The sequence below is a fragment of the Blastocystis hominis genome, assembly GCF_000151665.1.
Source record: "Blastocystis hominis, Singapore isolate B (sub-type 7) whole genome shotgun sequence assembly, scaffold_2".
Taxonomy (NCBI): Eukaryota; class Bigyra; order Opalinata; family Blastocystidae; genus Blastocystis; species Blastocystis hominis.
The window spans coordinates 874,385-887,200 of record NW_013171827.1 but is presented as its reverse complement, the minus strand read 5'-3'; the positions used below and the strand labels follow the sequence as shown (position 1 = coordinate 887,200).

Genomic DNA, 12,816 nt, shown 5'->3' with positions numbered 1-12,816 from the left:
TTCGCAGCTGGACATTCTGTGCGATTTGGTGCACATGGTGAAAATGGAAATCGTGGCGGGCGATGTGGTGAAGCGAAGTGGCTCTTTGCAGGGCTGATTCCATGTAGATTCCTTCACATCGGTGGTGATTCCGCTGATCATCAAGCTGGAAGAAGATATTCGCGAGCGAATTTTGTTCATCGCGCACACGTACATCGACACGACGATTCAAAACTACGCTCCCACCGAAGAAGACATCGACTATCCGGACAAGCTCTATCGATTCTACGCTCGCAAGCATCGTGCCGACTTCTCCATCTACTCGGTGTGGTACACGCCCGTCCAGAAGATTCTCCGCGTGCTTTCCTTGCTTTATACTTGCGTCGATGTACGCTTTTTGCTTGCTTTTTGCTTGCTTGCTGATCATGTAGTACACCATCATGGCCGATCTCACCGCCGAAGCCGTCAGCGCCGTTCTCGTCTCCATTTCGCGAGCCGCCGCCGCCATTCTCTCTCGGCAATCCCTCGTGGACAGCGAGCTTTTCCGGATCAAAACGCTCCTCATCCTGCGCGAGCAGATCTCTCCGTTCGATCTCCATTCGCCCGGAACGTATCTCCCGTTCAGCGACACTTCGCTTCGCGACAGCACGCTGTACCGACTCTTCGCTCGCGCCATTCCCACCATGACGTTCATCAACCAGGACGGGCTGCGTCTCATCGAAGAGGCGCTCAAAGACAGCACGAACAAGCTCATCGAGGGCATTTGCCGCGATGTGTGCGGCACGGTCATCACGCTCATTCAGCAGTACGAGCAGTTCATGGCGCAGGCGTCCTCCGCGGAGGATCGCTTCCCTCTGGAGGAGCAGCAAGTGGTGAACATGCTGGCGAGTTTCGCGGAGGGAACGGATCGCTTGGAGGACACGGTGGGGAAAATCGCGCTGTACATCGACAGTCCGGCGACGCAGGGGATTCTGTTTGCGCCTGTGCGGGTAGGGAGAGGAGAGGAGAAGGGTGAGGGGTAGAGGATTCTGCTGAATAACGCTGCGCATATGAAGGAGATCTTGGTGCATTTGAAGCCGAATAATTTCCCGCGGTATATTGATCAGTTGACGGAGTTGGAGGGGAAGATCAATGAGATTGATGCGACGAAGTTTAATCATAGTGTGAAGAAGGCGGTAGAAGTGGAGAATGAAGAGGAGAATGAAGAGGAGAATGAAAATGAAAATGAAGATGAAGAGGAGAATGAGAATGAAAATAAGAATGTTGATGAGAATGAAGATGATAAGGACAACACCCAAACTCCAGAAATAGAAAAAGAAACTCCACAGAAAGAGGAAGAAGAATCACAGGAACCTCAGGAATCACAGGAACCTCAGGAACCACAGTAAGTACAACTGATTACCTTGTTTGTTCGAAACCTTCTGCTACTCCATACAGTTCTCTCCCACTTCATCCCAGTAAACCTACCCAAACTTCAAAAATAGTGCACATAATCAAAAACCATTATCACTATGGGGGTGCAACTACCTCAGGCAAATCTCGCAGACCACAATCACACCCCCATGTTTTCCGAAAAATCAAAATTAGACGAAATGGTCAAGGCTACGAAGGGTAGAATATCACTTTCTTACTTGTCTTATCGCTGTAGCTGCTACCGCTGCTCAGAAAACGAAACGCGTTCAGATGAAGAAAGCTGGTCATATTCACACCACCACTCGCTTCTACCGTCCTAAGACTCTTGAGCTTGCCCGCAAGCCCAAGTATGTGAGACACGCTGTCCAGAAGGAGAACAAGATGGACGCTTACGCCATTATCAAGAAGCCCGCTGTGAGCGAGTCTTCGATGAAGAAGATTGAGGTAGGCCGTTCGTTTCCCTCCAGTCACACGTCAGTCTGAGAACATTCTCACCTTCTTCGTGGATATCCGTGCCAACAAGAGACAGATCCGCCAGGCTATCAACAAGCTGTACAACGTCAAGTGCGACAAGGTGAACACTGTTATCTCTCCTCTGGGCTTCAAGAAGGCGTTTGTGCGCATGAGCGGAGAGAACGAGGCTATGGACGTCGCCAACAAGATTGGTATCTTCTAAAGGGGTTGACCGCAGCATAGCTTTGTCCATTCCCTGTTTTCAACAAACACAATGAATCATTTCTTCTTCTTCTTCTATTCCGCATATATGCTAGACATGTTAATGACTCCCGTGCGAGGATCCGTGGCTGCCTACAACACAGCGATCTCCCATCCCCTACCCTCTGCGTAGCTACATTGATCAACCGAGCGGCTTCCTTCACATCCTCCACGCTCACCTCGCTATTCAGCTTCATCTTGGCCAAGGCCTCGCTAATCCGAATCAACGACTCGAGCTGTCTGGGCGTGGCGGTCACGACGTTGCCCGCAGTGGACCGCGCTCCCAGCGATCTCATTTTGATGTATTCCTCCTCCAACTGCACCGCCGCCGCGTCTGGAATCACCGGGTGCACGTTCCTGCGCGCGTAGCTGATATAGTCCTGCACGTCACCTCGCTCTCTCGACGAAACCGTGAGTGTTTTCTTGTCGATGGGCGCGACCTCGACGTGATTCTCGGGGTGCTCGGTGTACAGCGAGATCAGATGCGTGGCCAGCTGCCGATCCAACGCCTCCACCGGCTTGTCCAGGATGAGATAGATCAGATCGAAGCGCGAAAGCAGCGTGGGCGGGAGCTGGAGGTTCTGCATGACGGAGAGATTGGGGTCGTAGCGCGAATTGACGGGGTTGGCCGCGGCGAGGATCGACGTGCGCGCGTTGAGCGTGCAGATAATCCCTGCCTTGGCCACCGAAATCGTCTGCTGCTCCATGGCTTCGTGGAGAACCGACCGCGTGGTGTCGTCCATCTTATCGAACTCGTCGATGCAGCAGATTCCCTTGTCGCTCAGCACCAACGCGCCGCTCTCCAGAATCAAATCGTACGTTTCCGGATCCTTGGCTTGAACCCAACCCCTTCCTTCTTCCTACGCGTGTGACGTACGCCGTCAGTCCCACCGCCGAGCTGCCCTTCCCCGACGTGTAAATCCCGCGCGGCGCGAGCTGGTGCACGCAGGAGAGCAGCTGCGACTTGGAGGTTCCGGGGTCGCCGCAGAGCAGGATGTTGATGTCCCCGCGGAAGTGCGGGCCGCGCTCGTCGTCGGGCTGATTGCCCCCGAAGAGCATGCAGAGCAGGCCTTTCTTGACGTCGTCCATGCCCCTACAAGTCACAGAACGCTTCGAGTTCGACCAGATCGACGGGGCGATGGACGCGGTCAGCTTCGCGTAGATGTTTTCGTCGTGCGACAGCTCCACCAGCCGCGCTTCTTCGCGCCGCCGCTCCTCCTCCACCTGCTGCACGTCGTCCAGCTCCTCGCCCTCCACGGCGAAGCGCTTATCGACCTTCTTGCGGTAGTGCAGCACGTCGATAAACGTGTTGAACACGTCCCGCACCGTCGTCCGATTCGGCGAAATCCGCACGGGCAGCGCTCGGAAAATCCCGGTCACCTCCACTTTGTCGCCCGGCTTCACGCAGTCGAAGAGCTCTTCCGAGGCGAACATCGTGACGGACTGCGGCGTCTCGCCCTGCGGGACTTGGTCGGGAACTTCCTGCATCTTGACGACTTGCTTGTCGTTGAAAATGCAGTCCGTGGAGTCGATCCGCAGGGTGTTGGGGCTGTGGCATTGCTCGCAACGCGCGGGGCAGTCGATGCGGTTGCCGATGCGGTGCACCTCGGCGCGATGTTTGCAGTTGGAACAGACGAACGTGGCGATGCGAATGTCGGGAATCAGGTCGCCCACGCGCGTGATCATGCCCTCCACACAGACCAGCTGGTCGATGTTGTCGGTGGAGAGGTCTCGCATCGGATGCTTGTTTCCGATGTTGAATACGTGAATGTGGATGGAGAATGGAGTGGATGGATGAAGGGTGCTCACTAACTCGTTCACCACCACGTCAAACACCTGGATTATTTTCTGGGGGAATAGAATCAGCTGCTCGTACAGTTTGGAAGTGGTTGGGAATGTTCGCAGATCATTACAGTCCAGATTCAAATAACGGTTGTTTTCCTCGATCAGCTGATTGATCTTACGAATGTAGGTGCCACTTTCTTCACCCTCAGCTTGAAAATCTTCCAAAAATTGCTTGAACACGGACATCACTTCAGTAACCACAATGTCGGTACCGACAATGACATCTTCGAACTGAGATTGCGAACCCGGAGAGAACTACATGAAACGAATAAATAATAGCTACTTCGGCTGACGGAGAGCGAATATTGCCGCCCCTATTGAATAATAATCAAGAGCAAGACACATACGGCGTACTCGATACACTGCGGTCTGTTTCAGATCTCTCTCCATTGGCACGTCCAGAAGACATCACATTTGGTGAAAAATGAACAGAGGGAGTCGCTTCTTGAGAATTGACATTAGGCGTTGCTAAAACTTATTTGTTTGAAGTAATTCGATGCCTTGAACCACACGTCGATTCTGGGGATCCATTTGAAAAAGAAAATGATGAGAAAATTGTCAAAAAAGCAACTTTAGACTTGTTTGTTTGATTCCTGATTACGAAAGTGAAATAGAGAGAGATTCAAATGTGGAACAAGTTTTTATGGTTTACTATGAGTGGGGTGTATTGCTTCAAAATAGAGTAAAATTAAGTATGATTGAGTTGAAAATGTATGTAGACTCATTTGTGGAATAATGTTCGCATGTGAGTTTAAAAGAGAAAAGCAACAATGGAAATCGAGTCATGGCGCTGAGTAATAACAGTCAGTACATAGTTGCTTTAATTCGCATATTCAATTCAATTTTAATACAATATCGATTTTGCAAGGATCCTTTGTTTTGACTACTAATGGTCAAGTTGGTAATCATCGAAAATAGACAACTTTGAATACTATCATTTGATACCAGTTTTGAATTTGATAACAATAATGTGATTTAAGCTTTGTCAATCTACATTGGGTGAATCTATTTAAATTGTTAGGTAATACATTGCTTTTACCACTATTTCGACTTGATTCTTTTGGAATCAAATCTATCCTTTCCAGATTCCTTATACTTCTCTTTCCTTTTCATTAGATTCGGATTCTGCATTTAAATTCGCATTACAGTGCATTGCGGAATGTCCGAAGAGAAAATCGTTCAGTTCTCTAAGGATCAACGATATCCTGAACCAGGAGAACCGGTTTGCGTTGTATACCTACCTTATAATTTTCTTTTGTAGGTCTGTGGTCGATATGGAGAGTACATTTGTGATGAAACAGATAAAGATGTCTGCAGCATGGAGTGCAAACTAATTCACCTGGAAAAAGAGAAAAATATGAAAAAGCTAAGAGAATTAAGCATTTCTGCCAAATGGGATGGTTGGACCTTGATCATATCGTAATCTGCTAGATAATGAGTTTTATAATTGGAGAATCGCCGAATATTACAAATTCGTAACATGGAGTGGATTGTACTCGAGCATCGATGTACATCTACCCTTTTCGATAATATCCGCAGATTCTAAAAATAAGGCAAGGCCTCAACATCTCGATTCGGGGCGATTTTTATCATCCTCGTAGGATTTGCTTGGTTCTCTAACATTCCGTACTTTCTTTTGACAACATTTCCCTTCCTTCCACTCTACGAGACAATTTAACGAGTGTAGGCGTGTTTTCACCCACCCCAATTCAAATGGAATCCGTAGTCCTTCCCATTCGAACAATAGATGATAGATCCCCTGCATTCTCAGTAACCGTGACGTTATTCTCCAGAGCACGACAGGCAGTGGGAAAACACTCGCGTACCTCATTCCGCTAACCCTTCTTCTAATGGACTACGTACTCAGATCAATCTGATTCTTTTTATATTTTCTAGTTCGAAGCCACGCGTTTCTACCAAGATTTTATTGTTTTGGTGTTGGTTCCTGGCCAGGAACTCGCCATCCAGATCGAAAACAAACTCAAAGAGCTCGCTACGAGTGAGCACGGCGTTCGTTCGGCGCTGCTGATCGGCGGCGGGAGCAAAAAGCAGCAAAGCTATCGCCTCCATCAGAACGCGAACTTCTTGGTAGCGACGCCAGGGCGGCTTTTGGATTTGATTCGATCGGAAAAAGAGTGGAGTAGAGAGAAGCGTGGCTTTGGTGAAGACTAGTGTCGTTTTTCTGCCATCAAATTCGCTGCGTTGTCTTCGATGAAGCTGACCAATTGTTCAAATCGGACTTTTTAGAACAAACGCAGTCGATTCTTTCGAATTGTTCGTCGCCCTGCTTGCAAGTGCGCATTGAATGCGTCTCTCAGCCCCAGAAAATCATCGTCTCAGCCACCATCACGCCCAATCTCCGATCGCAGACCGCTTCTCTGCTTCAAAACCCGATGGAGATCAACGTGTCGACCGTCGAGACATTGAACCGCGCGCTCGACTACTCGGTTCTTTGGCGCGAAGACACGCAGAAGCGAAAGAGCTTCGCGAAATTGCTGCGAAACCGACTGCAAGGCAGGGAGTCGGAGATCGAATTGCCGCTGGTTGTGCTTTGCCAGACGCGTTTGGAGACCGCGGAAGTGACGAAATGCCTCGACGAGGAGTTTCCGAAATGCACTCATACCTCGCTAACTGTGGAAACGCCCTTCGCGGACCGGCGCAGAACCATCGAGGAGTTTCAGCAGGGTCGATTGAAGGTGCTGGTGTCGACGCCGGGGATTGTGGGTCGCGGAGTGGAGCTGCAATCGGCGCGCTGCGTAGAGGCGAATGGGAGGAGCGAGGAGTAGATTCTGATGTGGTCGTTCGCGTCGTCGATTTCGGAGTTTATTCACCATGCGGGACGTGTGGGGAGGGCGGGAGAGAGGAGCAGCGTGTGCGTGTTTTGCAATGCGCGCAACAAGAAATTGTTCCCTGCGTTTGTGAAGCTGTGCGAGGAAAACGGAATTCAGTGCCCTGCAGGTAGCACTCGCCTGTTAGTTGGTGATTCTCCTTAGCGCTCAAGCAGTTCATGAAGGAAGAAGAGCAGCAGAATACGATTCTCTCGCGCAGACAAGCGCTCGCGCTTCTGGCTGGGCAATCATCCGAGAAGCGACCTCGCACCAATCCCTAGCAACGATCGAACTCCCTTCCATCGTTCACAGTCCTTTCATTCATTCATTCATTCAATTTGTTTGTTCGATTCCTTGATTCCTTGGTTCCTTGGTTCCTCCAACAAACACACCAACAACAATACAACAACAGGAAGGAAGCGGTTGGTTGGTTGGTTGATTAGTTCTTGTAGCTGTCCACCGTGAAGAGCAGCTTGCGGTCGCCCCAGGTGTTGTCCACCTGTCCGCACGTCGGCCAGTATTTGTTCTCTCTGGTCTCGGGCGTGGGATACGCGGCCAGCTCGCGCGAGTACTTGTGGTTCCACTTGTCCGAGATCACGTCCTGCGCGGTGTGCGGCGCGTTCTTCAGCGGGTTGTCGTCCTTGTCGAGCTTGCCGTCGGCAATGTCCTGGATCTCCTTGCGGATCATGATCAGCGCGTCGCAGAAGCGGTCGAGCATCTGCTTGTCCTCGGACTCGGTGGGCTCCACCATCAGCGAGCCATGCACAGGGAACGACATCGTCGGCGCGTGGAATCCGTAGTCCATCAGATGCTTGGCGATCTCGTTCTCCGTGATGCCGTACGGCTCGAACGGCTTCACGTCCAGGATGAACTCGTGGCCGCACATTCCCTGCTTGCCGCGGAACATCACGTGGTAGTCCTTGCTCAGGCGCGCCGCCATGTAGTTGGCGTTCAGGATGGCGCACGCCGTGTTCTTGCGCAGTCCGTCGATGCCCAGCATGCGCAGGTACATCCACGTGATCGGCAGCAGGTTGGCGTTGCCGTAGGGCGCGCCGGACACGATGCTGCCCGCGCCGCTGTGCACGGGGAGCGTCGGGTTGGTGGGCAGGAACGGGACCAGATGCTTGGCCACGCCGATGGCGCCGACACCCGGGCCGCCGCCTCCGTGCGGCATGGAGAAGGTCTTGTGCAGGTTGAGGTGGCAGACGTCCGCGCCGATCACGCCGGGGCAGGTGTGGCCCACCTGGGCGTTCATGTTGGCGCCGTCCATGTAGACCTGCGCGCCCGCGTTGTGGACCTTCTTCACGATGTCCTTGATGCCCTCATCGAAGATACCGTACGTGGACGGGTAGGTGATCATGATGCACGCCAGCGTGTCCTTGTACTGGGCGATCTTCTTCTCCAGGTCGGGCAGATCGATGGCTCCGTTCGCCAGGTTGTTCACCTCCACGACGGTCATGCCGTTCATGGCGGCCGAGGCGGGGTTGGTGCCGTGCGCAGAGCGCGGAATCAGGCACACATTGCGCTTCGCCTCGCCGATCGAGTCCAGGTACTTGCGGATGGTCAGCAGGCCCGCGAACTCGCCGTGCGCGCCGGAGAGCGGCTGGAAGGACATCTTCTGGAAGCCGGTGATGGTGGAGAGCATCTTGTCCATGTCGTCGATGATCTTCTGGTAGCCCTTGGCGTCCTCGCGCGGCGCGAAGGGGTGCAGGTTGGTGAACTCGGGCCAGGTGATGGGCATCATCGAGCTGGTGGCGTTCAGCTTCATCGTGCAGGAGCCCAGCGTGATCATGGAGTAGTTCAGCGACAGATCCTTCGTCTCCAGCATGTGCAGGTAGCGCGTCATCTGGTGCTCGCTGTGGTATTTGTTGAAGATCTCGTGCGGCAGCACCGGCGAGGTTCGCTGGAACTCCGCGGGCATCGCGCCCGACGAGCGCGCGTCCAGGTCGGCGGCGTCCGCCTTCACGTCGAAGCACTCGAGCAGCTTGACCAGGTCGGTGGCCGAGGTGGTCTCGTCGAAGCTGGCGCAGACCTGCTTGTCGCTCACGCGGCGCAGCAGAATGCCCTTCTTGTGCGCCTTCTGGATCATCTCGTCGGCGTTGGGCACGTCCACCGTGATCGTGTCGAAGTACGTCGCCGGCTTCACGCTGAACCCGTTCTCCTTCAGCGCCAGCTCGAACGCGTTGGCCATCTTGTGCACGCGCGTCGCGATCTTCTTCAGACCCTCGGGGCCGTGGTACATCGCGTACATGCACGACATGTTCGCCGTCAGCACCTGCGCCGTGCACACGTTCGACGTCGCGCGCTGGCGCTTGATGTGCTGCTCACGCGCCTGCAGCGCCAGACGCAGACACTTGTTGCCGTGGCGGTCCAGCGTCACGCCGATGATACGGCCGGGCATCTTGCGCAGATGCTTGTTCTGCACGGCCATGTAGCCGGCCGCGGGGCCTCCGTAGCCCATGGGGATTCCGAACCGCTGCGTCGAGCCCACGCAGACATCCGCGCCGATCTCGCCCGGCGTCTTCAGCACGGTCAGCGCCAGCAGGTCGGCGTCCGCGATGAACAGACCGCCGTTAGCGTGGATGGCGTCACTCACGGTCTTGTAATCGAACAGCTCTCCGTAGGTGTTGGGGTACTGCACCAGCACGCCGCTGTACTCCTTCGACGAGAAGTCCGCGCTGCGCACGTCGCCCACAACCACCTCCGCGCCCAGCAGGTTCGCGCGCTCGCGCACCACGGCGATCGTGGAGGGGTGGCAGTCCTCGCTCACGAAGAACTTCTTGCGGTTCTTGCAGGTCTCGTGCGCGATGTGGAACGCCTCGGCGGCAGCCGTCGCCTCGTCCAGCAGCGAGGAGTTGGCGATCGGCAGGCCCGTCAGGTTGGAGATCATGGTCTGGAAGTTCAGCAGACACTCCAGACGGCCTTGCGAAATCTCGGCCTGGTAGGGGGTGTAGCCGGTGTACCAGCCCGGGTTCTCGTACACGTTGCGCTGAATCACGGTGGGCATGTAGGTGCCATAGTAGCCCTCACCCAGGTAGCTCTTCTCGATCTTGTTCTTCTTGGCGATCGCTCGAATCTCCTCCAGGGCCTCCTCCTCGGAAATGGGCTCGGGGAGCTTCATCTTCTGCGGGTGATCCAAAGATCGGAATACAAACGTGAGTGATAATCTCCTTGGGAATGGTCTTATTGATCAGATCGTCAAGACTCGTGCAGCCGATGGTCTTCAGCATCTCGGAGATCTCGTTGTCGCGGGGACCCACATAGCGATCCACGAACTACGAGTCACGGATTCCAGGCATCCACACATTGAAGACGGGAGCGAACGGGCGGGTACTGGCAAAACGGGCAACCACCGCCAGCGAACCAGTTCTGCGAAGAGCACTTCGAATCAAACTTTGCATCTATGTGATCAGAGCGGGACGCCGACAACAATCCCTACATCTAACTTTCCTTTTAAGATTATTGTAGACCCAAAACGGAGAAACTGTATGACCAATCATCAGCATGACTCTTGATTATCAAGGATGCTAAAAACCCCTCCGAAAATGAATGCAACAAACAGATCAAAGACAAAGAACCACCAAAACAGATACGATTCCAAGAATAGAAATGGATCCAACTAATGTCTGACCTAAGAAAGCGTCCGAAGCAATCTTCGTCTGGAACGGAGACAGATTCTTCACAATTGCGCGGCGTAACTTCTTGGGGATTGATTTATAACTGGATGCGCTGCAAAGCATACTTCGACTGCTAATGTTAATCGTCGTCGGATATAGATCTGCGTCTCAGCGCGTCCTCTCGCCCCTACTTCGCATGATACAGAATCCTCCGTTCGCCATCACGCCATCCTCGATCTCCAGCGTGGTCAGTGCGGGATGATCTACATGCCATCGCTGCGCTCGCTCTCGCCTCCTACCCTGCAGCGAGAAGTACCGCGCCTTCGGGAAGCAGCCCTCAGGAATGAACACGTCGGTGAGCTTGGGGTTGTCTAGCGTGGAGAGGAGGCGAGAGAACGCTACCGGACATCGTGAAGGTCTTGAGCTCCTCGAGGAAGTACTGCGGGAACGAAATCTTCTTCAGACGCTTCAGGACTACACGTCAGCTCTCTCGGCGCAGCGGTACGTACAGCTCACTTCGAAGTGCTCCACGTTCTTCAGACACTCCGCGCCGAACTCGATCTCCTGCAGGCGGCGACACACTACGCGATCAAACCCGGGCCCAATCGCTGCCCTCCACGCGGAACGAGTTCGCCTGGCACTGAATCTCCGCCTCCTGCGGGAGATTGGGGTACTCCTCGGGGATGATCTGCAGCTTGCCCACGTCCTCCTCCATGTGCACGCGGTTCACGTAGTCTAGAGGTGAGCCGACGCTCCAGCGGCCAGCCGGCCGGCCAGCCTACCCAGCAGGACGAAGTACTCGCAGGACTTGAGAGCCTTCGGGCCGATTCGGAGCGTGCGCAAATTCGAGCACTCTGTAAATCATTCGTTAAGATCCTGCTGCGCCTACTCACCAGGATGAAGCGGTCCAGCTTCGCCATCGAGCTCTTTCCGAACTCCAGCAGCTCCAAGCGCGGGAAGTCTAGCAATGATGCGAGCTGGTAATAAAGAGTACCCGAGAGCGTGAGATCTTCGTCGGTGAGCGATCCGAACGTGTAGGGTCCGAAGACCAATTCACGCAGATTGTCGGTATCTGAGCATCAGCACTCCAATCTAGGCCGCACCGCTGAAGAACAGCTTCTTGCATCGCTCGAAGCAGTGCTCGTCGATGATGAGCTTCTGCAGCTTGCCCAAATCCTGGCAGATCAGACTCTTCGCCTCCTGCATGCAATTGGGACCGCACCGGAACTCGACCAGCTCGGGGAACTGCAGATCCACCTCCTTCATCTTGCAGAAATTGTTGCCTTGCAGCACCAGAATCTTCAGCAGCGACGCTGGCTCTCACTCGCTTCCTCCTTTCCTACCCGACAAGTTCCATTCCGAGGCGTTCTCGAACGCGTTCTCGCCCACTTCGATGCGATACAGATTCGGCACGCGCGTCACGCGCAGCATCTCTCCCTGCGAGAAGCAATCCTTGCCCAGCGTCAGCGTCTCGCATTGGCGGCAGCTGCTCATCTCCAGAATGGTGCCCACCGGGCACGCGCCGTCCTGGATCTCCACGTTCTCCGCGTGGCAGCGCACGATCTTCAGCTGCTTCACGTTCTGGAACGCGTTCTCGGGGATCGTCAGCGTGCCGCCGCTGGTCAGATCTGCGAGTTAGGATGCGTTAGAGCGACGTACTGGCAAACACAAGGGTCTCCACGCTCGCCGCGTCGTTCTCGTCCAGTTCGATCGAGCCGATTTTGCACTCTACGGCTCACAGAGAGAGAAAAGAAGGCGGACTGTCGAACACCAGCTCTTGCACGTTCTCGGGCATCGCGGTGAACGAAAGCACCTCGAAGTCATGTCCGTAAAACACGAGGGTTGTGACCGAGGAGAGCTCGCTGATGGCTTCCATCAGCTCCGTGAGAACGGAACCGTCCTCATCTTCGATCTTGGAGTCGTCCGAAGCTGAACAGGAGGGATTCCGATTGAGTGGTACCTGCAATCACCAACGTGCTGACTCTGGCGTTGGACGCATCAAATCCTTGGGCAAGTTCGGCAACATCATCATTACTCATGCCTACAGAATCGAAACGGAATCGAAAAACTACAGACGGCGAGTTCGTTTTTTCTGATGGCGCTTGCAAAATCTATCTCATTGCTACACTTCAGAACGGACAACAAATCGTACAACTCGACGAGGGAGTCCAGACTATAGTCAACTTGGATTGTCAGTTCGTTAATAATTCCGGAAGCTACACAATCATCACTTTTCGTACAAACACTAACTATCTCCGACTTTCAGAGATCCCTTGCGATTCGAAGACGCATTATCAGCTTTCTCAGACTTATGCTTACTGGGCATTGGTAAGTTATCTAGAAAACTAGTTAGAACCCGCGAACACTAAATATATGACATTTCACACATATCATTAAGATGTCCATACCTTGAAAATAAA

At 53.6% G+C, this 12,816-nt stretch overlaps 6 protein-coding genes; 3 read left to right on the top strand and 3 right to left on the bottom strand.

The window, feature by feature from the left end:
- Positions 1 to 1,625: 1,625 nt before the first annotated feature.
- GSBLH_T00002699001 (uncharacterized protein) lies at positions 1,626 to 2,098 on the top strand. XM_013041188.1 has 2 exons: positions 1,626 to 1,836; positions 1,871 to 2,098. Exons 1-2 carry the CDS (start codon positions 1,774 to 1,776, stop codon positions 2,066 to 2,068), a joined length of 261 nt encoding a protein of 86 aa, XP_012896642.1. The 5' UTR covers positions 1,626 to 1,773; the 3' UTR covers positions 2,069 to 2,098.
- Positions 2,099 to 2,120: 22 nt separating this feature from the next.
- Positions 2,121 to 4,137, bottom strand: GSBLH_T00002698001 (uncharacterized protein; the record flags this gene model as incomplete). XM_013041187.1 has 4 exons in its annotated part: positions 2,121 to 2,199; positions 2,229 to 2,486; positions 2,517 to 2,936; positions 2,971 to 4,137. The coding sequence occupies 4 exons, from the start codon at positions 4,135 to 4,137 to the stop codon at positions 2,143 to 2,145; spliced, it is 1,902 nt and encodes a 633-aa protein (XP_012896641.1). The 3' UTR covers positions 2,121 to 2,142.
- A 973-nt stretch (positions 4,138 to 5,110) lies between these two features.
- On the top strand, positions 5,111 to 5,374 carry GSBLH_T00002697001 (uncharacterized protein; the record flags this gene model as incomplete). The annotated part of the gene is made up of 2 exons (XM_013041186.1): positions 5,111 to 5,182; positions 5,213 to 5,374. 2 exons carry the CDS (start codon positions 5,111 to 5,113, stop codon positions 5,372 to 5,374), a joined length of 234 nt encoding a protein of 77 aa, XP_012896640.1.
- Positions 5,375 to 5,664: 290 nt separating this feature from the next.
- Positions 5,665 to 6,944, top strand: GSBLH_T00002696001 (uncharacterized protein; the record flags this gene model as incomplete). Its single annotated transcript, XM_013041185.1, has 5 exons — positions 5,665 to 5,673; positions 5,706 to 5,810; positions 5,848 to 6,086; positions 6,119 to 6,707; positions 6,738 to 6,944. The coding sequence occupies 5 exons, from the start codon at positions 5,665 to 5,667 to the stop codon at positions 6,942 to 6,944; spliced, it is 1,149 nt and encodes a 382-aa protein (XP_012896639.1).
- A 228-nt stretch (positions 6,945 to 7,172) lies between these two features.
- Positions 7,173 to 10,180, bottom strand: GSBLH_T00002695001 (Glycine dehydrogenase; the record flags this gene model as incomplete). XM_013041184.1 has 3 exons in its annotated part: positions 7,173 to 9,903; positions 9,935 to 10,054; positions 10,085 to 10,180. 3 exons carry the CDS (start codon positions 10,178 to 10,180, stop codon positions 7,219 to 7,221), a joined length of 2,901 nt encoding a protein of 966 aa, XP_012896638.1. The 3' UTR covers positions 7,173 to 7,218.
- Positions 10,181 to 10,985: 805 nt separating this feature from the next.
- On the bottom strand, positions 10,986 to 12,722 carry GSBLH_T00002694001 (uncharacterized protein; the record flags this gene model as incomplete). The annotated part of the gene is made up of 12 exons (XM_013041183.1): positions 10,986 to 11,131; positions 11,179 to 11,250; positions 11,286 to 11,357; positions 11,391 to 11,468; positions 11,500 to 11,709; positions 11,740 to 12,024; positions 12,056 to 12,124; positions 12,158 to 12,325; positions 12,357 to 12,437; positions 12,469 to 12,518; positions 12,549 to 12,612; positions 12,647 to 12,722. 12 exons carry the CDS (start codon positions 12,720 to 12,722, stop codon positions 10,986 to 10,988), a joined length of 1,371 nt encoding a protein of 456 aa, XP_012896637.1.
- Between the last annotated feature and the right edge of the window lie 94 nt (positions 12,723 to 12,816).

Excerpts from the sequence above, each read along its gene's own strand:
- GSBLH_T00002699001 (XM_013041188.1), top strand. The coding sequence starts at position 1,774 with ATGGACGCTTACGCCATTATCAAGAAGCCCGCTGTGAGCGAGTCTTCG. Across the intron at positions 1,837-1,870 it reads CTTCGATGAAGAAGATTGAG|TCTGAGAACATTCTCACCTT; the intron begins GTAGGCCGTTCG and ends GTCACACGTCAG.